General features: G+C 39.7%; 1 protein-coding gene across 5 annotated transcripts in view; it reads right to left on the bottom strand.

The window, feature by feature from the left end:
* Positions 1-26,466, bottom strand: part of LOC133646880 (kinectin-like) — a 44,298-nt gene that overhangs the window by 3,993 nt on the left and 13,839 nt on the right. Inside the window, exons 2-34 of one of the 5 annotated variants that reach the window (XM_062042757.1) lie at positions 23,898-24,610; positions 23,213-23,362; positions 22,427-22,528; positions 20,910-21,055; positions 20,721-20,825; positions 20,037-20,177; positions 19,629-19,735; positions 19,348-19,492; positions 18,749-18,845; positions 18,473-18,657; positions 18,252-18,341; positions 18,129-18,166; positions 17,951-18,041; positions 17,806-17,874; positions 17,690-17,727; positions 17,509-17,599; positions 17,290-17,358; positions 16,816-16,853; positions 16,567-16,657; positions 16,323-16,435; positions 16,157-16,232; positions 15,902-15,939; positions 15,725-15,815; positions 12,008-12,094; positions 5,636-5,725; positions 5,477-5,563; positions 5,315-5,404; positions 5,145-5,237; positions 4,996-5,064; positions 4,808-4,891; positions 4,434-4,517; positions 1,060-1,143; positions 862-957 (exon numbers count right to left, since the gene is read on the bottom strand). In XM_062042757.1, coding sequence (XP_061898741.1) covers positions 862-957; positions 1,060-1,143; positions 4,434-4,517; positions 4,808-4,891; positions 4,996-5,064; positions 5,145-5,237; positions 5,315-5,404; positions 5,477-5,563; positions 5,636-5,725; positions 12,008-12,094; positions 15,725-15,815; positions 15,902-15,939; positions 16,157-16,232; positions 16,323-16,435; positions 16,567-16,657; positions 16,816-16,853; positions 17,290-17,358; positions 17,509-17,599; positions 17,690-17,727; positions 17,806-17,874; positions 17,951-18,041; positions 18,129-18,166; positions 18,252-18,341; positions 18,473-18,657; positions 18,749-18,845; positions 19,348-19,492; positions 19,629-19,735; positions 20,037-20,177; positions 20,721-20,825; positions 20,910-21,055; positions 22,427-22,528; positions 23,213-23,362; positions 23,898-24,609 — 3,687 coding nt within the window. In that variant the 5' untranslated portion in view covers position 24,610. The remainder of the gene's footprint in view (positions 1-861; positions 958-1,059; positions 1,144-4,433; positions 4,518-4,807; positions 4,892-4,995; positions 5,065-5,144; positions 5,238-5,314; positions 5,405-5,476; positions 5,564-5,635; positions 5,726-12,007; positions 12,095-15,724; positions 15,816-15,901; positions 15,940-16,156; positions 16,233-16,322; positions 16,436-16,566; positions 16,658-16,815; positions 16,854-17,289; positions 17,359-17,508; positions 17,600-17,689; positions 17,728-17,805; positions 17,875-17,950; positions 18,042-18,128; positions 18,167-18,251; positions 18,342-18,472; positions 18,658-18,748; positions 18,846-19,347; positions 19,493-19,628; positions 19,736-20,036; positions 20,178-20,720; positions 20,826-20,909; positions 21,056-22,426; positions 22,529-23,212; positions 23,363-23,897; positions 24,611-26,466) is intronic. The other 4 variants (XM_062042758.1, XM_062042759.1, XM_062042760.1 and 1 more) reach the window with 4 other exon arrangements.

The raw sequence follows: 26,466 nt of genomic DNA, 5'->3' as shown, positions 1-26,466 counted from the left end.
TACTGGTATCGAGATCAGATCAGAATTGAAAAAATGTCGATAGACATTCATAGTCACACGTGAGGTTAGAGTTTTTTTGGGGTGTGCGTCAAGCCACACAGGAAGCTTTAAAGGGGGAGGAGTAAACTGGTGTAACGCAAGCTGGCTCCTGGACGCAAAAAAATTATTCAGGCCAAAATATGTTGGAAAATCTAGGCTTCCAGAGTCACATAAATTTAGCATCATATTAAGTCAGTAAGTTTAGTTTCTTTTGGCTATTATGCAACAGTTTTATCAAAAGGAACACGATCAAGCATGATGCCACATCCTTCGTCGTTTTCAAATTTGTTTTAATGTTTTACCAACAGAGATTATTATTATTTCACAAAAGTAAAAATGTAACATGGGTGATGGTTATTCATCTAACAAAGTTACACCTCACTACTTCAAAGTTGTATTATAATTTTTTATTAGGACTTGTGTACTCTAGCGTAATCATGATACAATGCTACTTAAAATATATTGTACTGGTCATAAAAGGTTTTATGATAGTAACAGTTTGACCCTGACTATTTCTATTATTTGCTAGGGGAATATTTATTTTTTTGAAATTTGAACAAAAATGATCTTTGTCACAGATATGTGCCCCTTAGTGGATGTGAGCGCAATACAGAAATGACAGAAATTTGATGGGATAATTTGAGGAGCTTCATTACAACATCACTTTTCTGATCATGATGCTCCATTAAATCTTTTTGCGGAAAAATATGCACATTGAAATTTATGATTAAATTGGAATTCTAAAGTGAGGGCACTGCTAAAAGAAAATATAATAATAATATTAATGCTGTAATAAAAATAATTCATAATATCTACACATACTTTTTGTGATGACAGACTGCTGTTCTCTATAATGTCATCAGCATGGTCCGTCACCTTCGAGAGCTCCCCATGGATCAGGTCCAGAGATTGCTGTGCCTGGGATACAAAACAATACATTTTAACCAAAAAAGTGTCAAAAAGATGCGAAAAGTTCAACCTCCACTAAAATTATATTAGCCTTTTGAAATACAATATTACCTTATAAAGATCACCAGCAACCTGTTGCCTCTCATTCTCTTCGGCCTCGAGCTTGGACAAGGTCTTGGTTAGCTGGGTCTTCAGCTGCAAGACAAAAACAAAGTCATTCAATATTGTATGATGAAAATGTCCCTACACCACATCTGAGCATGAGAAGAGCTTGAATTACAGTATTTCGAAAAATAATTCTCGAGAGAAACAACAATGGTTCTGTTGGTGTGACATTATTACCATGTTGCACATGTCTCATCAGCTGCACTAACAATGATGTTGACAGCTTTCAAACACGATAACCGTTAAACGCAAAAGCGCTGTCTCCACAACAAGAACACAGTATGATTATAGCATTCACAAACAAGCTCTACTGAAACTAAAGTTGAAACTGGTTTTATGGACTCATGTGCCAACTATCAGCTCTCTGTACTTTTTAAACTGGTTGTTTGACTAACAAGATCAACACTTCTTAAATATTACATACATTTCCAGACAAAGGTAAAACAGAGGTGGCAAGACAAAAAGAGTCAAGGATAGAATGATAGTGTGAAACCTAAACTATTAAGTAAAATGACTTGGTTAAACTGCGAAAGGAACAAAAGTTGACTTACTAAGCTATTTATTAGAGAACACCACTACATGATGATATACTACAGCTGCTGTGCTAGCTATGTTAATAATGTAAATGTGAATAAGGGTGAGTCACCATTAATAGCCTCTCATTTGTCATATTTCCATCCATTTTCTACCGCTTGTCCCTCATTTATAGCTCCTAAATAGAAACCGCGACACTGACCCTATACTCAGCTCAGTGTTCCCATACATTCACTTATTTGTGTGGGCCCGCAACAAATACATTTTGACCACCACCAACAGATTTGGCACTACCTAGATGGAAGTACGCATAGTAACACACCTTGCATGCCAGAGAATAAGCAGGAGGTATCGGTGCTGCCAACTTAGCGACTTTATTGCAATATTTAGCGAGTATTTGGGCCCTCCTAGGCAACTGTAAATGTATTGGTATTCACATTTTTTGGTACGGACCGTTCAGCTCAGATCCAAATTCCCAATGATAGGCATTAAATGTAAAAGACAGGACGTTTTCCTTTCTTATGCATCGACTCGGTATTCAAATACAAGCGGTCACCAAAGGCCAAGTTATTACCACAGGAGCAGAGCTCCAAACATGCAGCGCATCTCCACAAGCCCTGGAAAGGTGCATTACCACTGCCAAAAAAGCAAGGTGTAGAAGTGTGCAAAACACCTCCACAAGCATGCGCAGTTTTTGACTATGCAAAAACAATATAACCTACAGTGATTTAATGAAGTAATGAAATGATAACATACAGCATTTACTTTGGAATGGACATCTACCTTAACTTCATCAAACACACCATTTGCAGCTTCTCCATATTTTCATGAATAAATGTCCACTGTTTACATATTATTTAACGTAATTGGCTGGCGTAATCAACTCCTTCTGCAGACTAGCAATGCTATGCCAGAACCACTTCTTCACCAAGTTGGCTACAAGTTTGGTCATATTTTCTGTCTTTTAAATCAAGGAATATCATCTGCTTTTTCTTAGTGCTCTCCTTCACGCTCACTTCTTTTGTCATAATAGTTGGAAAATAAAATTATGTCGACCTCCAGCTATAAGCTAATTTTAACGAGTAAGACCAGGGTTTCCCCTACATGTAAGTGATCGTGGTGCCTAGCCACAGAAAACTAAAAGCCACCACACCTTAAAAATGAGGGGTTTTAAGGTGAAAATGGATACATTCAGACAATTATTTACGCACTACTGACTACTGATACACCAAAGACTTGGTCACCCCAAAAAAGACTGATCACTGAAACTGCACTGCTGAAACAGGACGTTGTGATGTAACCAAAACGCACGCGATTGTGTGGGACGGAGGCAGCATGTTTACGACGTGGACATACTTTAACATAATCTAGAATATACCCACGAACAGCAATTTTTGTGCAATGTGCAAATATTAAGAGGACAATGGCGCTCTTTCAAGGAGGGTAAGTCCAGCTGGAGCAGCAGCGCAAAGCAAGTGTGATGTCATGCGAGTGTGACAGTTGGCAGAAAAAGTCACTAAAAGGATTGGCGAGGTCGCCAGAAAATTCTCAAAGTGCAGCCTGTGATACATCGTACAATTAGCAGCAACAATTAAAAAATAGAGCAAAACTATATAAGAAAATATAATCATTAACACAGATTTGTTTTTAAATGTATGTATAAGACTGGGTGATATACCGGTATTATAGTTAATACCTGTATATTTAAAAAATATATATATTTGAGACAATACCGCCATACCAATGTCTTTTGATGTGCCTTTGTTATGGCCGTTTGCTTTCCTCTGCGCCTGATGGGCACAGTACAGGGCATTCTCATTGGCTCAGTGTTTACGTGGGCTTCTCTGACGCACGACAACGCAACACAACAAACTTTTCAAAAGAATATGGCGGCTACGGTGCCAATTTCTCGACTCCTGAGTGATGCAAATTATATGATACCATATTGACCACGCCCCACCCCCACAAGTGGTGTTCACTGTGAGTATTTGCTACACCAACTAACGATGAGAGGCTCGTAACCCCAAATTTTGTTTGCAACCCACAGCATACCGTTATTAGCCAAGACATATCTGGTTTCCCGCAAAACTTGGGATACTCATAATACCACTAGAAATTCAAATATTTCCGTTATTTAAATTAAATAATACATTCAAAACTAAGAAATAAAATCCATAACAAATTATGATTAATGCAGAAATACAGAACAGAGAATGTACAAAAAACGACTTGCTTGTTGATACTTATAATTTCAGTAGTTTGTGAATGCAATCTCACCCGCCATACTGTTACTGTGATTGATGCATAATGAGGAAGTCGTGTCACTGTGTTGTCCTATTTGTGTTACTGGCTAGCTCTGTACTGTATTGGCGTGTTAATGCCAACAATAAAGCTTAGAAAAGGCGTCACACTTTGTGGGCTTCTGTTAAGACCCTACACTACTTACAAGATGTTACTTGGACAATATAATTGCCAAAACCTTGTTAGAAGGTGGCTGAGCCTGCATTCATTTAGCACCGAAATAAGTGGTTACTACCGTTTATGTTGGCACCGGTGCTAAAACTGGGTTTTGATGCCCATCCCTCCTCGTATCCTAAGGTACCACTGTACTGACAACACACACACTTGTCTTAATATTATTGTGGGACACACTGCAGCATCATAGTGAGTAAGGAAGCTAGTGAGGGTATGAATGATGACCTACAATTATGCAGAAGAACCTAACCTGAGCATGATAGAGAAGTGTTCATTTAAAAAGGAGCCGTAAGAGGGTGAGTAACGCTTACCAAATTCAGCTCCTCATTCTGCCTGATAGCTTCTGTATAAGAGCCATCAAGTCTGGTCTGCAATTCAGTCAATAGATCTTTGAGCTGAAATTTAAGTTTGAGAGAATGTGTTTACTGGGGGGTCCAGTCAACAGAATGGCCAGTGATGTGGTGAGGCACCTACACCAGAATGCTGTTGGTGCACTAATGACACACAGGATCATGTTCAGTGTGAAACAGCCAAACGTGGACTCTAAAGTTAGTTCGGTTGGAGTTACAGTTCAAAAATACTCCAGACACGAAGCATTTGTACAGTCTCAAATAACAGCCACGCAATCGTTGTGCATCTAGGAGATGAATGCTATGGTCTGAAGCTTAACATTTTTCTTTCTCACCTCTCGGACCTCAGTCACGTATGTGGCACTCTCCCGCTCAGCCCTTTCCAGCTCAGACTCTAAGTGCTGCTTTTCTCTTCTCAGCTGAAAGAGATTGAGAAGCATACATTGACAATAGCAGCGCCACCCATGCAAACACAATATATCAGCAAGGAATTGAGTAGAGGTACAATGAAAAAAGGACTGACATTTTCCAACTCTGCTGCATCATTTAGTCGCTTGATCTCCTGCTCAAGAGTTGTGACTTTCTGGCTCATCTTGAGTAAGAAGAGAAAGAATAATGCAACTAAATGCAGCGAAGACTGTAGCTGCATCTCCTGATAAAAGTCTATCTCACCTCTCTGAGCTCAACTTGCGATAGCTCCACCATCACCTTCCATCTAGACTCTTCCTGCTCTACGCTATTCTGAAGGCGCTGTAGGATGCCCTCCTTTGGATATTGCAAGAACAGCAGTTGAGTCACGCACCGTTGACATGCTTATTAATAACACCAAACTCCGAACTTACCGTCTCTGCCAAAACCTTCTTATATGTCTCACAGTCTACATGTAGAATCCTTTGGGCTTCCTCTGCCTCTTTCAACTTTTCAGATAGTTCCTGGCAGGATACAAGCTTTTGTAGCACTCGTCTTTTTTAAAACAATACTTGATATTTTTGTTTCGCATCTACCTCAATGTCCCCTGATGCAGGGGGAGATTGTGCAGCTGAACTTTCAGTGACATTCCGCTCAAAACTGCAGAGCCACTCCTGATGATTCTAAAGAAAAGCAGAGGAGAGATGGAGAAATGTATATAAATGCTGATTTAAAGTGTTAAAAAGTACTCTTACCTGCTCTTTGGGCACAGGCACATTGGGCAAAAGCCTGTGCAGAAAGTTGCGACATTCCGCCTCAGACAATGCCAGTGTCGCCTGGTTCTCCTAAAAGTCACGAGACAGAAGGGAAAATGGAGACCAAAACTGAAATCTTTTGATCATGTGATTACAAGTCTTTTGGCATGATCAAAACATTTGTATATTGTTCGGAAATGCATAAAATGATTGCTTTTCTCGGTTTTAACACTACACTCACCAAAAGGCGCACGTACTTGACAGAAATGTAAAAGGTACCCTGGCATATCCTCAAAATGTTACAATCAAATGGCTCTAATGCTATCCCTTCTCTACTCACTGGGCATCTTGAGGGAATAGGTTACAAACCTCAGCCCTACTCCAAGTGTCAGATTTTAAACCACCTATAAAAATATGAAAGCATTTTTATTTGAAGTGACATTAAAGAAAAAAAACATTTAAAGTGTTAGTTGATACAAAGATCTGCAATCACCCTAACAATAAAGCAGCATCATACACTGTCACTCAGTGGCCTTAAGGGAGAATGTATGACACCTTCACAATCATACACATTAACATACGGTGTCACTACAAGCCATGCCATTGTGGAGCAGCTGCAAAGGAGCTCCCTGAGAGCAGGTTGTCTATTGAATAGGTGTACTAAAAACGTGGCAGAGGTGCAGCTGCAGTGCTTGTGGTTCAGCATATACCCGTCCTTGCAACAGTAAAAGTATGCACAATCACACAACGGAAAACATATTGGAATCATCTTTCAACATATTGGAATCATCTTTCGACATGTGAAATCATGCAAGCAAGCAAATGCATTTACTTGCACATCATACACATGCTTGCCAACCTTGAGACCTCAAATTCGGGAGATTTGAGGGGGCGGGGCATATTTATAGCTAGAATTCACTTAAATTCAAGTATTTCTTATATATATATATATATATATATATATATATATATATATATATATATATATATATATATATATATATATATATATATATATATACACACACATACATACATCCATATATATAAATAAAATAAATACTTGACTTTCAGTGAATTCTAGATATATATATATATATATATATATATATATATATAACTAAAATAAATACTTGAATTTCAGTGTTCATTTATTTACACATATACACACATAACACTCCTCTCTACTCGTTGTTGTATTTGAAAAAGCAATGCTTTGTAGCCAGTAGCACAGCCTTTGAAAGAGCGTAGGTATGTGCAGTGTACTATTCTGGGTTGGAGTCAATAACCAGGCGGTGATGAAGTTACGTCTCTTTACTTCATACTTCAGAACCGCCTCCCACACTTGCAGTCAGGGTGCGCAATACAACGTAAATCGTTGGCCAACCAATTTTTAAACCGTTGGCCAACCGAAAAGTAACCACAGAACACTATAGTGTTCTGTGGTTACTTTTTAAACTGTTGGCCAACCAAAAAGTAACCACAGAACACTAAGGTTACTTTTTAAACCGTTGGCCAACCAAAAAGTAACTTTTTGGTTGGCCAACGGTTTACGTTGTATTGCGCAACCTGACGGCAATTGTGGGAGTCGGTTCTGAAGTATGAAGTAAAGAGCGGACGTGACGACAGGCTGTCCTCACTCAGGTCCGCACGGACCTGGAGGGGGCGTGCCTTAAGTCCGGCTGGAAATCGGGAGAAAGGTTGTCCCGGGAGAGGCACTGAAATTCGGGAGTCTCCCGGAAAATTCGGGAGGGTTGGCAAGTATGATCATACGAGACACAATGGAACCTGAAAATTCAAATGACAAATGCCAGACATCGCACACAAACCAGGTGGTGATTTTTAAAGGGGACCTTAAAAAAAAACAAAAAAAAAAACGTTTTTATGTATTTATTGACTTCTAAATAGTGTTATAATGTTGGACACATGTTAAAGGCCTACTGAAATTATTTTTTTTTATTTAAACGGGGATAGCAGATCCATTCTATGTGTCATACTTGATCATTTCGCAATATTTGCCATATTTTTGCTGAAAGGATTTAGTAGAGAACAACGACGATAAAGGTCGCAACTTTTGGTCGCTGATAAAAAAAAAAGCCTTGCCTATACCGGAAGTAGCGTGACGTCACAGGAGGAAGGGCTGCTCACATTTTCCCATTGTTTACAACGCAGCAAGAGAGATTCGGACCGAGAAAGCAACGATTACCCCATTCATTTGAGTGAGGATGAAAGATTCGTGGATGAGGAACGTGAGAGTGTAGGACTAGAGTGCAGTGCAGGACGTACCTTTTTTCGCTCTGACCGTAACTTAGGTAAAAGGGCTCATTGCATTCCACACTTTCTCCTTTTTCTATTGTGGATCACGGATTTGTATTTTAAACCACCTCGGATACTATATCCTCTTGAAAATGACAGTCGAGAACGCGAAATGGACATTCACAGTGACTTTTATCTCCACGACAATACATCGGCGAAACACTTTAGCTACGGAGCTAACGTGATAGCATCGAGCTCAAATGCAGATAGAAACAAAATAAATAAACCCCTGACTGGAAGGATAGACAGAAAATCAACAATACTAATAAACCATGGACATGTAAATACACGGTTAATGCTTTCCAGCCTGTCGAAGCATAACAATGCTGTTGCTAACGACGCCATTGAAGCTAACTTAGCAGCAGGACCTCACAGAGCTATGCTAAAAACATTAGCTCTCCACCTACGCCGGCCAGCCATCATCTGCTCATCAACACCCGTGCTCACCTGCGTTCCAGCGATCGACGGAGCGACAAAGGACTTCACCCGATCACCGATGCGGTCGGCGGCCCGGAGACGGAGGAAGTCAAGGTGAGGTCGGCGGCTAGCGCGTCTGCTATCCATCTCAAAATCCTCCTGGTTGTGTTGCTGTGGTCCGCCGCTAATACACCGATCCCACCTACAGCTTTCTTCTTTGCAGTCTCCATTGTTCATTAAACAAATTGCAAAAGATTCACCAACACTGTTGTCCAGAATACTGTGGAATTTTGGGATGAAAACAGAGCTTTTTTGTATTGGATCCAATGGGGTCCGAATACTTCCGTTCTCTCCGTGACGTCACGCGCATACATCATATCTAGACGTTTTCAACCGGAAGTGTCGCGGGAAATTTAAAATTGCACTTTATAAGTTAACCCGGCCGTATTCGCATGTGTTGCAATGTTAAGATTTCATCATTGATGTATAAACTATCAGACTGCATGGTCGGTAGTAGTGGGTTTCAGTAGGCCTTTAAGCAATGTCAAAGTATCAAATCATTAGGTTCGTGCATTTTGGCATGAGTTTGCAAGCAATTTTAGATGCCCCCGTTTGTGGGGTTTTGCAGTTTTTGTGGGGTTTTGCAGTTTGGCTATGCTGTGACATCACAGCGAGGTGGAAGCTCTCAGGAACTACTCACCCTCTGCTTCAGGCCATGAGGAAAACAATAATAAGCTAAGTTAAAGTATTATTTTAATCTAATCAAGGCATGTGCATATAACACCAACGTGACATGCAGTGACAAATGCTGCTATAAACAGCTTTTTTATGCACACTCTAAATTGATCGTAGAGCGTGCAGGTGTACCTTGTACACCTCTGCATAACATTGTATCCTTATTAATATGAACAAAAACACCACACCGGTCTTTCTTGGTCCCCCCCCCCCCTAGACAGAGTGGAGTCAAGCGCTGCATATACTTCGTCATGTACTAGTGCGGCAAAAAAAAGGCAAGTTCCCTGAGGTCACACACAACTTCCACAGCATCGAACTGTGCCAGCCCCACAAATTGAGAGGGCTTAACCTAATGTGACCAGGTGAATCTTTATCATGGTTCTGAAGTTACTTTTTTAACCATGTGTAGGTAAAAAAATTGCAACGACGACTTCAATATACAAACCCCGTTTCCATACGAGTTGGGAAATTGTGTTAGATGTAAATATAAACAGAATACAATGATTTACAAATCATTGTCAACCTATATGCAGTTGAATATGCTACAAAGACAACATATTTGATGTTCAAACTGATAAACATTTTTTTTTTGCAAATAATCATTAACTTTAGAATTTGATGCCAGCAACACGTGACAAAGAAGTTGGGAAAGGTGGCAATAAATACTGATAAAGTTGAGGAATGCTCATCAAACACTTATTTGGAACATCCTACCGGTGAACAGGCAAATTGGGAACAGGTGGGTGCCATGATTGGGTATGAAAGTAGATTCCATGACATGCTCAGTCATTCACAAACAAGGATGGGGCAAGGGTCACCACTTTGTCAACAAATGCGTGAGCAAATTGTTGAACAGTTTAAGAAAAACCTTTCTCAACCAGCTATTGCAAGGAATTTAGGTATTTCACCATCTACGGTCTGTAATATCATCAAAGGGTTCAGAGAATCTGGAGAAATCACAGCACGTAAGCAGCTAAGCCTGTGACCTTTGATCCCTCAGGCTGTACTGCATCAACAAGTGACATCAGTGTGTAAAGGATATCACCACATGGGCTCAGGAACACTTCAGAAACCCACTGTCAGTAACTACAGTTGGTCGCTACATCTGTAAGTGCAAGTTAAAACTCTCCTATGCAAGAGAAAACCGTTTATCAACAACACCCAGAAACGCCGCCGGCTTCGCTGGGCCTGAGCTCATCTAAGATGGACTGATACAAAGTGGAAAAGTGTTCTGTGGTCGGACGAGTCCACATTTCAAATTGTTTTTGGAAACTGTGGACGTTGTGTCCTCCGGACCAAAGAGGAAAAGAACCATCCGGATTGTTATAGAAGCAAAGTTGAAAAGCCAGCATCTGTGGAGGCGCCATTAATGATGAAAGGTACATACAGGTTTTGGAGCAACATATCTTGCCATCCAAGCAACGTTACCATGGACGCCCCTGCTTATTTCAGCAAGACAATGCCAAGCCACGTGTTACATCAACGTGGCTTCATAGTAAAAGAGTGCGGGTACTAGACTGGCCTGCCTGTAGTCCAGACCTGTCTCCCATTGAAAATGTGTGGCACATTATGAAGCCTAAAATACCACAACGGAGACCCCCGGACTGTTGAACAACTTAAGCTGTACATCAAGCAAGAATGGGAAAGAATTCCACCTGAGAAGTTTAAAAAATGTGTCTCCTCAGTTCCCAAACGAGTGTTGTTAAAAGGAAAGGCCATGTAACACAGTGGTGAACATGCCCTTTCCCAACTACTTTGGCACGTGTTGCAGCCATGAAATTCTAAGTTAATTATTATTTGCAAAAAAAAAATAAAGTTTATGAGTTTGAACATCAAATATCTTGTCTTTGTAGTGCATTCTATTGAATATGGGTCGAAAAGGATTTGCAAATCATTGTATTCCGTTTATATTTACATCGAACAATTTCCCAACTCATATGGAAACGGGGTTTGTAGATATTTAACAGCGAACGTTTTCAAAAGACACCTTTGGGGTGTGTTAGGCATGGATTCATCTGTAATCTGGGAATTGAACATTTTTACAGACTCAAAAAACAAGTTATAAAAGTGACCGTGGAGCAAAATGTAAGGAACATTTACACAAAAGCATATCCAATACGTATTATCTGGAACACAAGGAAGTTTGAAATGGAAATCAAAATCATCATAGGTCCCCTTTAGTTAATAGCGAGTACACAATTTAAAGTTTCACGCAGACAGGTTTCCTTGCACTACACATCTATTGTACATCAAGCGGTAGTTTTATTTAAGTTTTAGTATATGACTATAGTTTTTATAGTTATTTTGTATATGTTTGACAGTCACTGTAGGAACATTGTTTAAAAACAGCTGTGTTAAACATGTATGTCATAGTGACAGTTATGAGAAAAATTGTTCTTTTGAACAAAATGAAGGTCGACCAGCACTACGGAACAAATTATTAGACTTTTAAGGTTCCACCGTAAAAGCCACAATGGTATTGAAACTGTATGAAAAGCACAGTCAATATATTGACAGGACAGATGGAGGAAACACATGCAGCTAATGAATGATATTATAGGAGCAAGCAAAGGGATGACCATGAATCTCAGTCAATGTTTGACTGCACACTCATCACACTCATGTCGAGGTTAAAAAAAAACGTGCCTACAAGCGAATCTAGAAGTATTTGTTAAGATACTGCAATACATTCCTAAAATGAGTCGCATTATTCAAAAGCTCGCCTCACAGCCAATCGTCAAATTGAGGCCAAGCATCACAAGACAAGTGCGCTAAATGAGTATGCAGCTTTGTTATGGATGGTGAAAAATATAACGATCAAATATGGCATTATAGAAAAGGCAAATTTGACGGCGGATGCATCAGATTGCAAAGAGTGAAGTAGACTGGGATCAGGTATCGAACCTTGACAGCTTTGCTGAGTTTTCCTTGAAGCATGGACTCGGTGGCTGACAGAGCTTCCATTGCACTCCAGTTTTTCTCCCGGAGCTCCTGTTTTGGTCAGTTCCAAAGAAGTGAAGTGAAGTGAATTGAATTGTATTTATATAGCGCTTTTCTCTAGTGACTAAAAGCGCTTTTCATTGTGATACCAATATCTAAGTTACATTTTTAAACCAGTGTGGGTGGCACTGGGAGCAGGTGGGTAAAGTGTCTTGCCCAAGGACACAACGGCAGTGACTAGGTTGGCAGAAGTGGGAATCGAACCTGGAAACCCTCAAGTTGCTGGCACGGCAACTCTCCCAACTGAGCTATACCGCCCCAAAGAAATGCTGTTCAGCCTCAGGGAAAAGCCATTTAGCGAGCCTCAAACAACATGGATGAAGGACTAAAAGGAATGCATTTCTCATTTCAACAGTGACTAATGATTTCACTTGTGCTCCAAATTACAGGCCTCAACTGTACGCCTTATGCAGGTAAAAGGCACAAAACCCAATCACCTGAATAGAGCAGGTTTAATGTTTGAAGAGCGATTGTATTATTGTTTAGTGCACTCGCAATATAACATTTTTTCATATTCCAAAACATGGGTGTCAAACTCTGGCCCGCCGTGTAATTTCACTTGGCCCTTGAGGCCATATCAAATTAACACTAGAGCTGGCCCGCCGATTATATACAGTGGCGGTACCGTGGTAACACCGCATTCACCGCTAATTCTCATACTTGCCAACGCTCCCGGGAGACTCCCAAATTTCAGTACCCCTCCCGAAAATCGTCATGTCCGCTTTTCATCCAGTCCAACGAGTGCTGGCCCAGACACATATGTGCAGCTTTAGCACGCACACACATGTGAATGCAACGCATACTTGATCAACAGCGATACAGGTTACACTGAGGGTGGCCGTATAAACAACTTTAACACTGTTAGAAATATACGCCACACTGTGAACCCACACCAAACAAGAATGACAAACATCCGTACCGTAACACAACATAAACAACAGAACAAATACCCAGAACCCTTTGCAGCACTAACTCTTCCGGGACGCTACAAGGTGTAGGTGTGTGTGTGTGGGGGGGGGGACCGGGACGCATTTTGTAGCGTCCCGGAAGAGTTAGTGCTGCAAAGGGTTCTGGGAATTTGTTCTGTTGTGTTTATGTTGTGTTACGGTGCGGATGTTCTCCCGAAATGTGTTTGTCATTCTTGTTTGGTGTGGATTCACAGTGTGGCGTATATTTCTAACAGTGTTAAAGTTGTTTATACGGCCACACTCAGTGTGACCTGTATCGCTGTTGATCAAGTATGCATTGCATTCACGTGTGTGTGCGTACAGAAGCCGCACATAACTTGTGACTGGGCCGGCACGTTGTTAGAATGGATGAAAAGCGGACGTGACGACAGCTCGTAGAGGACGTTAAAGGCAGTGCCTTTAAGGCACACCCCCAAGACTGTGGTCAGAGTGGACTACGAGATATAATGACTGATGAACACCTTCGTTTGATAATGAAGGTTGCCTCAGCTCAAAGCCTGAGCCCTGATATTAATGAACTAGCATCCAAGAAAAGATGCCAGGTATCTGGCTTGGGCACATCAGATTAGATCAGTGTGTTGCAAACTGAGCAGTTTAAAGTCCTGAATGGTTGGTTTATTCATTGTTATTTTATTTTCAAATTTATTAGCCTGTGGAAAAAGTTAATGTTGATATTTACCAAATAGAAAAGAGGCATTCAAATTTTATATAAATTGTATTTGAACAGGAAACAATACGTGAAGCTAGGCGAACACATGTCTACAACGCTAAATATATCCTGTGGTGTACCTCAGGGATCAATATTAGGACCTAAATTATTCAATCTCTATATAAATGACATTTGTAAAGTTACAAAAGATTTAAAGTTAGTATTATTTGCGGATGATACAACAGCGTTTTGTTCAGGAGAGAACACACAGGAGATAATACAAATAATAACAGAAGAAATTAACAAATTAAAAAGATGGTTTGACAAAAACAGACTATCGTTGAATCTTAGTAAAACTAAAATAATGCTATTTGGTAATAGTAGAAGAGAAAGTCAAACACAAATACAAATAGACGGAATAGAAATTGAAAGAGTAAATTAAACCAAATTTCTAGGTATAATGATTGATGATAAATTGAACTGGAAATCTCACGTAAAAAATATACAACATAAAGTAGCAAGAAACATGTCAATAATGAATAAAGCAAAACATGTTCTAGACAAAAAATCACTTCATAGTCTATACTGCTCACTAGTGTTACCATATCTGAGCTACTGTGTAGAAATATGGGGAAATAATTATAAAAGTACACTTCATTCATTAACGGTGTTACAAAAAAGATCAGTTAGAATAATACATAATGTTGGATATAGAGAACATACAAATCCTTTATTTATTGAATCAAAGATACTGAAATTCCACGACATAGTGAATTTGCAAACAGCTAAAATTATGCACAAAGCAAACTATAACCTGCTACCCAAGAATATACAACAATTCTTCTCAACAAAAGAGGAGAAATATAATCTTAGAGAAAAATGTAATTTAAAACATTTGTACACACGTACAACACTTAAGACCTTCAGTATATCAGTATGTGGAATTAAATTATGGAATGGATTAAGCAAAGCAATCAAACAATGTACTAATATGATCCACTTCAAGAAACTCTTCAAACTTAAAGTGTTTACAAAGTACAAAGAAGAAGAACCATGACAAACATTTTCAATTTATTTCATCCATTCATTCTTAAAGTAATCTTACTTATCTCATCATATGAAATATGACTTTCTTCACCAATTATTATTATTAAATTCTTACTATTATTTATTTATTTATTTTTATTGTGATTACATATGGAGTTTATTGTGAATAAATTGAGAACAGGAAGTGAATAAAAAAGTTTCAGCAACTGTTATGTAAAGAAAAGGGGTAGGATTAAATAAGCTCTGCTTCTTCCTACTCCTTTTCGAACATGTTGAAAAGAGAAACTGGAAATTGTGATGTATCATGTTGTATGCTTGCATGTTCGAAATAAACTCAAACTCTAACTCTAACTCTATGCCATTGATATTTTTTAATTATTATTATTATTATTTGAAACTCGATTTTGCATGTCACAATAAAGTTATATAGGCCTTGCTTGTTCAATATTAAATGCAAAACTTGTTTGGGTTAATTTGTTCAACCTTGGCCCGTGGCTTTGTTCAGTTTAAAATTTTGGCCCACTCTGTATTTGAGTTTGACACCCCTGTTCTAAAATGTCCAAAAGTGTGCGCTTCTATATCAAAGCACAACTCCAAACAGGTAGGTGCGATTCTAATGCTCTGAATCACCCACAAGCACAGACAAGCCTGCTAGAGCCATAAACGGTGAGCATAACAGGAGTAGGCTGGAAGCACTGTTACGCAACCTTCAGCTTAAGCAATCTTGACTGATGCCTTCCATCATACTGGCACAGGACAAACAGGATTGCAGTTGAGAAATAAAAAAACAAGTATAGAAAATGATGCTACGTGGCAGCGGGCAAGAAGCGGGTGCGGAGGGTATGGATGTGTGCAATGTGGGGTAGGAGGGATTTTTGAGAACCTCAAGAGGGGTGGGTGGATGTCTCACAGGGCTTTGTTTGTACTTAGTAGCTAAGGCCCTCTATGTAAACCTACATTGTTCTTCTTTCTGTGAAGATCCAGAGATTCCTTGAGCTCACACAACTCACACTGCAGATCTGAGACTTGCTTCTCCTTTTCAGACAACCTGTGAGACAACACAACCAATCATGTACAACGAATATTATTAGTAATCAGTTTATATTGAGTCATTGAGCATAAAACCAGACTCACGCTGTAAGAAGATCTGGGCTAGGCACTGCAGCTACAGACTAATGAGAAGAGCAGCGTAAAAGGATTAAGCTTGTGTTTTATACCCTTCTAAGAACAAGAATCCTGTAGAGTGGACATTTGATGTCTGTCTTTTTCTCGTGTCTGCATTACACTTTTAAGAAATGCCTGTTATGCCAAACATAACTGTCCACTACAAAGGACACTGGCTCTGAGGAGGTTACGCCACACTTCGTATGAGCCATTTTCCTCACTTACCTGTTGCTGTGCCCTCTCAATTGTGTCTCTCAGCTCAATCTGTATCAGTTGGATCTCCTGGTCCTTCACAGCAAGCCTGCGGACCAGGTGAGGATTTTGTTTAAAGGTCTGGTTGGGCAGAGCTCAATAAGAATAATTGGTAGTGTGTGATGGGGAGTTTGCTTACTGAGCTTGGAGTTCTTGAAGCTGGGTACCTGTTCTGGTAAGTTCTTCCGAGGGCTCCTTCAGTCTGAGCTGCTCCATCTCTGCCTGCAGGGAGGCAAGCCGCTGTTCTAGACCCTGTGACACAAAAATGGCTTCAGACAACAGCTCTAACTGGGACAAAGTGACATCTGGGGCAAAAATGGACTGTTGCTGGTCTACTACAAGTGTAATGTATTCACAGATCGGATGGAAAAAAAAGATCACACCTCGACAGCTCTTGCTTTGGCTGACAAGCTGTCTTGTGTTGCCTGCAGAATGTCCTCCATTGACTTTAGCTGAAAGTCCCTCTCTTGGATCCTACAAAGCACAATTAAAAAAAAATAATTTGAAGTCATTTCATCTCGTAGATCGGAAGACATGCAAAAATATCTAAAAAAGTTGACGGTGGTGCCACTGGTTTTCAAGGCATTGCACATGAAACAGTACAGGCAAAACTAATAAAAACAATTTCTTACTTGCTATGTAGTTCTTGCACAATTGACTCTGATGATACCTGGGATCAGATGAAAACATTACCCAATCAGATTGGAATAAGAAAAATTACAAAAAGGGGATTGGGTCCACACAGTAAAGAAAAAGCAAACAGAGGATAACACTTAAATATTGCAAGAACTAAGTTTTAATATCATTATTTTTAAAACAAGAGAATATCATAAGACTGTTAAAGTTACAATTTATTACAGCACATAAACAGCATCATCTATATTAAGCAGTTTCATGTGATAATGTGAATGCTTTTTTTCCAGTAACCTACCCAGTGTTTTAGACAAAGTTTGTGGCAGGTCTCTAAAGAAATCTGCTAATTTCAGACTGCAGCATTTAATTTTTGTGGGAATAAAACTTATTCACACTAGGATGTGTCTTGTCATTTATTTTCCATTGTGTGTGACCATAGAAAAATGCTTAATTTTCTCAGTTTTAAGACTCACCTGATATGCCATCTTTCCCTGAAGAGTAAATAATTCTTGCTTTAGAGCCTCTTTCTCTACTCTTACAGTCTGGGTAAGGAAAATACACAGTTGATTAAAAATAGGAAGAAATATTACAGAGCAGCAGTAAATTACAGATCCACTTAAGAGATGTTGATGTCAATTAACTGTGAATCTATGGTTAAAAACAAACAAACAAAAAAAACCAGGAAGATGCACCTTTAGCTCCTCCTCCTTATTGGCCACTTCAATCAGGCCCTTTTCCAGCAGGCTCTCTACAGTTTTCATGTTTTCCTCCTTTTCCTGGACACTGAAAAAGGATCGTATTTAAAAAAAACAACAACATTTATTAACAGATGTTAAAACTTTTCCACCCACAGATATTTCATTATTTACACACCTTCTCTGTATCTGGTCCAAAGCAAGCTTGGAGGCAGTCTGCACGGGCAAAGAGAGTGCATCAAACAGAGGAACATTGAGACATTTGTGATTTACAAAGACATTTTAAGTACACACCTGATCAGAAATCTGTGCCCGCAGATTTTGGATCTCTGCCTTCATTGACATGTTCTCGTTGTGCAGAGCCTGCAAAGATACAGAAGAACCATATTAAATATTATTTGACTAATCTAATAAAAGTGTTCAAATGAAATTGTTTGACCTGCATGTTGGTTTCTCTGCTGGCTCCACTGCTCCTTTCAACATTCAAAGAATCCTCCAGGCTCTTCCTCTGCAACTCCTTTTCAGCCAATCTGCATATATGGGTGACAAATTAACAAGCAGCTGTTGACGGAAATCTCGCAATATAACCTTTAATGCAGATAAAATAAGAGTCTCACAGCTTCTGTAGCTCCTCAATATGGGAGATTTGGCTGGCCTAAATGGGGAAACCACAAAAACCTAATTAGCCTACTTACACAATTACAGCTACGAGAGCAAAAGTAGACTTGTGACCCATATACCTGTGTAGAGATCTGGGCCTGCAGGTTCTCATTTTGTGCTTGCAAGGAATCGTTTTGGGCCTGAAAACTTTTGTTTTCATTCAAGAGGTCCTATAAATAACAATCAACAATCACTATTATTCAAAGGCATGCAAGTGTTTCTGTCGTGCATCAACCAATCAACATGGTGGAACTAGGACAATACAAAAAATATTTCCAAAGCCTTCGTTTGGGTGGCTCACCTGAGCACGAGCCTGCAAAGAGTCGTCAGGTATACTATGTTGGGACACCTCAAGCAGGTCTATCACTCTTTGTTCCAGCCTCTCCTTGGACACCATGGCTTCAGTCAGGCTGCTATGGAGGGTCTGAAGCTCCTTATTCTTGTTGTTCATCTCACTCTCCACTGCCATCAGCTGATTATGGAGCTCTGTAACCCACACACAAGCAACTTGGGTTGTTTTATGTGTCTTGACTCCTTTTAACGGATTGAAAGTGTTAAAAGTGAGATTTGTTTTCACCTTGTTTAGAGGACTTAAGTTTTTCCCGCTCTGTATTGACACTATGGAGGAAGTTTTGCATTTCTTCCCAGCGTCGCTTAGCATCTTGTAGCTGGGCCTAGAGATTGGAAAACAATTGTTTTTTTGTCGTGATTTATACAAGTGTACAAATATTGTATTTTTTTTGTACTTCAGTTTCCAATAATGATCAATCCTACAATGCTCTAGTCTCATTAACAATCCTTACCTACAGTGGTACATTAGGGATGGATTGTTTATGAAGAAACATCTTTCTGACATGTACTTTCTTGGGAAAGCCTTAACATGGCCACTCAAAACCCAAATTCATTCCGATCACGGTTAATGAAAACACAGGAAAGGCTAATCTGGGTGTCACACAGGAAGGTGGTGTTACTACACAGACAAAAGCCTCCCAGCTTACAAAAGGCAACAACTCTCTCCACACCCTACCGCAGGACTTCCACTAGAACCCCCACCCCGGCAATGCTGCCACACCCATGAAAGAGATGGTATGCTAAGGTTATAGGGAACTATGCACATTGCCGAGAGGAACTTGACATTTTCAAAACAAACACAAAAGTGCATCTGGTTCTACGTACCTCCAGCTGAGACACATTTTGCTTGTAGTTGACCTCCAATGACTTCCTCTGGTGCTCTTCCTGCTGCAGCATGCCGTTGTTGTCTGCCAACTCTTTCATCAGCGCAGCGTACTCAGAGCGGAGTTTGTTAATTTCGGCAGAATTTCTGCCAAGCAACACAAAAAAACAAAAAGCACATGCACCGATAAACTATGTAATATAAATTAAAAAGCTGCAGTGTAAGGGATGCTGTAAGAGTATTTATGGATGTAATGATGAAAGTACTAAGAAGCTGCACTGACTTGCTCTCCATCTGGTTGGAAGCTGAACTGACTGCATCTCTCAGAATGCCGTTCTCTTGCTGCAGGTGAGAGATCTGACTCTCCAACTGCTCCCTCAGCTGCTGGAACTGCACATGGTCACACAGAGACAATCAGTTTGAAAAAGTTGTACAGCTTTGCTTGACATACTCAACAATTTAACTACTGTCCCTATGAAGCCACAAAATGACAGTTTAAAAATATATTACAATGCACATTACTTCATTAAGATGGCATAGTTACATGGAACGAGAAGTTTGTCACATGAAAGATAACCATATACTCAATAATAGTTTGATTACATTTATGCTTGTACAAATGTATTGAGGTGCTATAACTTGAATGCATTCTTGCCTCCATAATTGTTCAAGCAATGCATGACAGACTCACTTTGATCTGCATGGTTTGGAGCTCCTGGTAGTTTCCTTGTGCTTTGGCCTGCATGAGGCCCAATTCTTTCTCCATTGCTGCACACTGCTCTCTCATTACAGCCTCCACTCGGCCTGTCTTTTTCTTCTCAGCTTGGAGCTCCTGGATCACAAATGAATTAGTCAGCAAGGAGTCCATGTTTTTATCAGTATAGTTTGGTTTGTTGATGAGATTTTTTTGTGTGTGTGCATTTTTACGAGGAATAGGTATTTTATTCCTATTAATGCTCAAACTTACGACTAAGACTTCCTTTTATTGTCATTCAAATTTGAACTTTACAGTACAGATAAGAACAACATTTTGTTGCATTAGCTCGTTGTAGTGCAGGATAAAAGAGCAATAAGGTGCAGATGTAAATAAATAGATTACTGTACAGATAAATATATTGCACTTTTACATATGCATCCATGTTAATGGATGTATGTTATATTGTCTTTATATATATTCAGAAGAACACATTTTAGAACTCGTCTACCACGTTTGTTCAAAATTCTTATGCAGGCTGAATTAATTTCCCCATTAAAAAAGTTTCATTCAGATCTGATTCATATTTAGTAACTATATGAAAAACCCCCATTGAAAAAAAACAACATACTGCACATTACATAATTAGCTGGGTCCATGTAAGAGCATGGAGATTAGCACCTGACTGAGTTGTTTGACTTTATCCTTGGCAATGGAGGCCTCCTCTTCAAGAGTAGTTAGGAGACGCCCACGTTCCTGAGCAGCCGGATCCGATTTTGCAGCAGACTTGTTGCAAAAGACAAGATAAAAAAACAACAACTTTTAAAACTTCCTGTTCATTTTCATATGTGGCACTTCAAAGTCTCTCACTTTGTGCCAGGCATCCACAGCAATGGGGCTCTTCTCTCGGAGGACAGCAATCAAGCTGACAGCCTCAGCTTCTGACAGTGTGATGGTGGACAGAGCTGAGAGCAGCTCCTTTAGCTTCACCTCTGTGTTTTCTGTAATACAACAGACTTCAACACTCATGAAGTTTTCACAAAGATTAATTTGTGAACTTAAAGGCCTACTGAAATGAATGTTTTTTATTTAAACGGGGATAGCAGATCCATTGTATGTGTCATACTTGATCATTTCACGATATTGCCATATTTTTGCTGAAAGGATTAAGTAGAGAACATTGACGATAAAGTTCGCAACTTTTGGTCACTGATTAAAAAAGCCTTGCCTGTACCGGAAGTAGCGTGACGTCAAAGATTGAAAGGCTCCTCACATTTTACCATTGTTTTCAATGCAGCGAGAGCGATTCGGACCGAGAAAGCGACGATTACCCAATTTGAGCCAGGATGAAAGATTTGTGGATGAGGAACGTGAGAGTGAAGGACTAGAGTGCAGTGCAGGACGCATCTTTTTTCGCTCTGACCGTAACTTAGGTACAAGCTGGCTCATTGGATTCCACACTCTCCTTTTTCTATTGTGGATCACAGATTTGTATTTTAAACCACCTCGGATAATATATCCTCTTGAAAATGAGAGTCGAGAACGCGAAATGGACATTCAAAGTGACTTTTATCTCCACGACAATATATCGGCGAAACACTTTAGCTACGGAGCTAACGTGATAGCATCGGGCTTAACTGCATATAGAAACAAAAGAAATAAGCCCCTGACTGGAAGGATAGACAGAAAATCAACAATACTATTAAACCATGGACCTGTAAATACACGGTAAATGCTTTCCAGCCTGGCGAAGGTTAACAATGCTGTTGCTAACGACGCCATTGAAGCTAACTTAGCAACGGGACCTCACAGCGCTATGATAAAAACATTAGCTATCCACCTACGCCAGCCAGCCCTCATCTGCTCATCAACACCCGTGCTCACCTGCGTTCCAGCGATCGACGGAAGGACGAAGGACTTCACCCGATCACCGATGCGGTCGGCGGCTAGCGTCGGACAGCGCGTCTGCTATCCACCTCAAAGTCCTCCTGTTTGTGTTGCTGCAGCCAGCTACTAATACACCGATCCCACCTACAACTTTCTTCTTTGCAGTCTTCATTGTTCATTAAACAAATTGCAAAAGATTCACCAACACAGATGTCCAGAATACTGTGGAATTTTGAGATGAAAACAGAGCTATTTTGTATTGTATTCAATGGGGTACCGATACTTCTGTTTCACTGGCTACGTCACGCGCATACGTCATCATCCAAAGACGTTTTCAACCGGAAGTTTAGCGGGAAATTTAAAATTGCACTTTATAAGTTAACCCGGCCGTATTGGCATGTGTTGCAATGTTAAGATTTCATCATTGATATATAAACTATCAGACTGCGTGGTCGGTAGTAGTGGGTTTCAGTAGGCCTTTAAGTTTTTTCTTCTCTAACCTTTATCAGTCTCATTCTTCGGTTTCTTTCCGCTTCCCTTGGAAGGTAGATCATTATTGTGGGCTGCCTGGTGGTTGGCAGAAGCTGTTGAGTCAACCTCAACTTGATTGGAGGGGAAGAGACATTGATTAGTACATTCAGAAGACCGCATTCTTGAGAACACATCTACCACGCTTGTGCAAAATTCTGAATTGAATCTAGGTCTCCCAAATTCCAATTCAATCTCATATATTTGAACAGAGGTAGCAAACAAAGAAGAATTTAAATACCCATTGAAAACTATGGTGCATAACAGAAATATAATTTACATTATAAATCATGACTGTTCTCCATATTCTTAAGAAATATTACTATGAACCTCATGTGCACATATTTTTTTATCTACAATAAAAGTTTTATCATTGACAATTAAAAATATATTTTATAAATAAAATGTATTGGTGTCATAACTTTTTATGATGGCAAATGGTGAAAAATATTTCAGTCCCAGAAGGACACTAGGAAACCACCGTGAACTGCAATACTCTGATTCCTGATTAATTTTAGTGTTTTTAAAGTAATTTAAGTATTTAAGCCAAAACCTTTGTTAAACATGCTGTAAGGAATTTCTCCTGATTTGTTATCAAATTCCTTCCACCTCCTGTAATTCCAATTCAACATCCCGTGGCGTGGTGCCGATTCAATTCAAATTCTTCAATGAACTGAATTGAAACTCCAAATTCAGAATTTTGCACAAGCTTGTTATACACAAAACCTTTTGACAAATGATCTGTATTTTTTTGCTACCATGCTCGATTTTCTGCTTCTTGGCATTCTTTTTCTTTCCGCCCGTTGAACTTTGAGCTGCATTGTCGAGAACTTCAGCCAGAAGAGGTGCTTCCTTCTTGGCTGGGGTGGGCGCTTGCTTGACTTTGAGTTCTGGCAGCTGGTCATTTGCTGAAAAATAACAGAATCAGCGTAAACATTTACATACAGAATTTCAATTAAATTACTAAGCACCAAGCGTTAGTTAGCAATGATTGGCAGTCTTGCTCAATCAAAAGCCTTGTTAACACCAAGCGGTAGGGTTTGGCTCACTTTACATTGCAAAGTCAGTGGACATGATATTCTTTGGTACGTCTGTAGTGGGTGGAGATAGACACACTGCAGTGCACTGATTGGTCAGCAGAATTTTCTGCCTTCTCTTAAAAATTCGAAAAGTGGCAATTTAAAATGCTGAAATGTTGGTATGATGTGTCATACATTTAATGTAGCTGGTGCATCCTGCTGCACAACTACTGAAGGAAATGCAACCCCGATCAGAATTAATCTGATTCTAACCATTAAACAATAAATTTACCTCACCTGTACTTATTGTCACAAAAATGCTTTAAAAGATCTAAATCACAAGTCCCAGTCATTCATAAATATTTTGATTCCAATTCCATTCAATTAAAAAATAAGACGCTATGGAATAATATACGCAACCAACCTGCTTCCAACTTCTGCTTTTTCTTCTTCTTCGAAGCCTGTGGGGGGGTCTGACCCACAGTAGCAGCTTGGGCCACCTGAATCTGGACCTCAAGCTTTGGAGAGGGTGGGCTGGGTTGCTTGCTGGCAACGATAGGTGCCGGTGCTTTGTGGCAGACCACCTTTGTGCTGTTCACTTCTTGCTCTTCAGGTGGGGGAGATGTTGCTGTATCGACCACACCACTGTTTGCAGCGGCTTCTGCAGCGGCAGCTGCAGCAGCCTTTGCTGCCTTTTTCTCCTTTTTCTTTCTTTCCCTCAAACCAACAGAAGCCTCTGTTGAAGCTGCAACAGGCACATTGGAAGAAGATGCTGGGGGATCAGGGGGAGCTGCAGACAATGGCTCTGGCTCCTCAACCATATCAAGGATGGAGCTCTGGGCACCATCAATCACCTCAAAGTCCCCCTGGTCCTCTTCTGACTCTCCACCACCGCTGCCGCCCCCTCCACCAGCCACACTGGCACTCTCTTTTTTCTTACTCTTACTCTTCTTGTCGTTCCTCTTGCGGGTGTCTGGCTTGGATGGAGGCAGCTTAAGGTCGCGTTTCTGCCGGGCCAGCACCTCATCGTAAGATGTTTCTTTAGTGAAGAGCATAAAGAAGACAAAGAGGAGGGCGACCACCAGTAAAGGGATTAGGATGAGCAGGTACTGAGAGTCGTAGATATCCAACGCCATTCTGCATAAAAGGGAGAGAAGTGCCTGGTAATTTAAACGCTTCAATAAAAAAATTGTAAATTAAACAATATGAAATAAAATCCACAACAAATTGTCATAATAGTCGCAGCAAAACGGAACTCAGAACGTACACAGGAAAAAACTTGCTCATGTGTAATGTAGACATTCAGAATTTGTGAATGCACCTCGCTTGTCTGATTGGTGGATAATGAGGAAGTTGGTATGTTGGTGTGGAGAGCGACATTGAAATGTGCGTATGGTAGGGCTTGGCTGCTTAAACAATATCAATATATATTGTGCTAGACACAATCAATATCAGTATAAAATGTGTTCGATAAAACATTTGTTATATATTTATATTATTTAGTCGGAAGAAACAAGAAATTATGAAGCAAGATTTGTTGCATGAAGTCACACGCACTCTGGGAACCCAGCTAAACAGGAAAGTGTCACTGAGCAATGGGAGTGACAAACTGACAGCCAATCAGGTTACAGTATGCACTACCAATTTATGGTTGCGCCGTCTATCTGTCTCGCTGTGGATTCTCTGCATGGAGTGAGAAGAGAAACTGTGATATCTTGGTATATAAACTAAGAGAAACTTGTCTTTAGTTTTGTTGGTTTTAATGCAGATGGTGCGGCAACATCCTGACACTTTCAATTTTTTGGTTTAATAAGTAGCTTCCTAAACTACTCTGTGTAATGATCAAAAGCTTATACACTACTGACATCTAGTGTCTTAAAACTGCAAGTCCCTTCAAATTTACTGCTACTACTTTACCACCTGGCTACCAGACACCTTCTCCACCCTTGGTAAGTTGGAAATCGTATTACTGTATTTATTGTCTGGTGTATAGAGTCATAAAAAATATAAATAATTATCGATATCAATCAACATAAAAAACGTACATCATGATACCGTTTTTAGCCATATCGCCCGCCTTAGTGCATGGTCCCTCTGGTGTTGAAAGTGTGTGCTGCTGTTGGCGTGTCAAGGCACTTGCTACATTACTTACAAGATGTAACTTGCATAATATCTTACGAGCACTTGTTGCAGGTGGCGGAGTTAAAATTATTTAGCACTTAAGGCATCAATAGGTATTTATTTTCAAGTAGTGATAACATTTTGGTACTAGTATTAATAAGTCTTTCAATACTTCTTAAAATAAAGTGGAACAAAAAATTATTTTATTATGGGCTTTATTCAAACAGAAAATCATATGACACTAAAATGATTACAAATAGCCAGCTGATCTAGGACTGGGTTAGTATAGAAGGATTTTCCATTATATCAAATACTTAACGATTTACTGTCGCCACTGTTGGTCTGTGCTTAATTGAATACTAAAACACTACTAAAGCTAAAACTACACGGATAAGACATGTCAAAAGTAAAACACACACTGTTAAAGATAAGACAGTTTAAGGTGTTACATGAAATCCAGTCAATTCACTTGCATTAGGCTGTTTTGACTACACTAATACTTGGCAACAGGCCAACCAGCTAAATGTGACACCTACATATTGTAAAAACTTGCTGATGTTAATATTTATGTTATTGTGATGTTCAGCGTTCCCGTGTTTGTAAAAGCGCGCCTTCAAAGGTGATTGGTGGAGAACAAAAAAAATGTGTCGGCGCAGACAGCAGCATTCACAGCATTAAAATACAACACATTTTTTTTCACAGGCAATATAGTATCTTTTTTCATTTTTTAGTGCCTTGGTACATTTGTAAGTACCTGTACACCAGACAAGTCGTTTTGGTACCCACCCCTATTCCTGAATGGTTCTTTATTGCCGGCACATCACCACTCTTACGTTGTTTTAAAAACAAAAACATAAATGGTAATCAATGCA

This window comes from Entelurus aequoreus, linkage group LG03 (assembly GCF_033978785.1).
Source record: "Entelurus aequoreus isolate RoL-2023_Sb linkage group LG03, RoL_Eaeq_v1.1, whole genome shotgun sequence".
Taxonomy (NCBI): domain Eukaryota; kingdom Metazoa; phylum Chordata; class Actinopteri; order Syngnathiformes; family Syngnathidae; genus Entelurus; species Entelurus aequoreus.
This window is presented reverse-complemented; position numbering and strand designations above follow the sequence as displayed.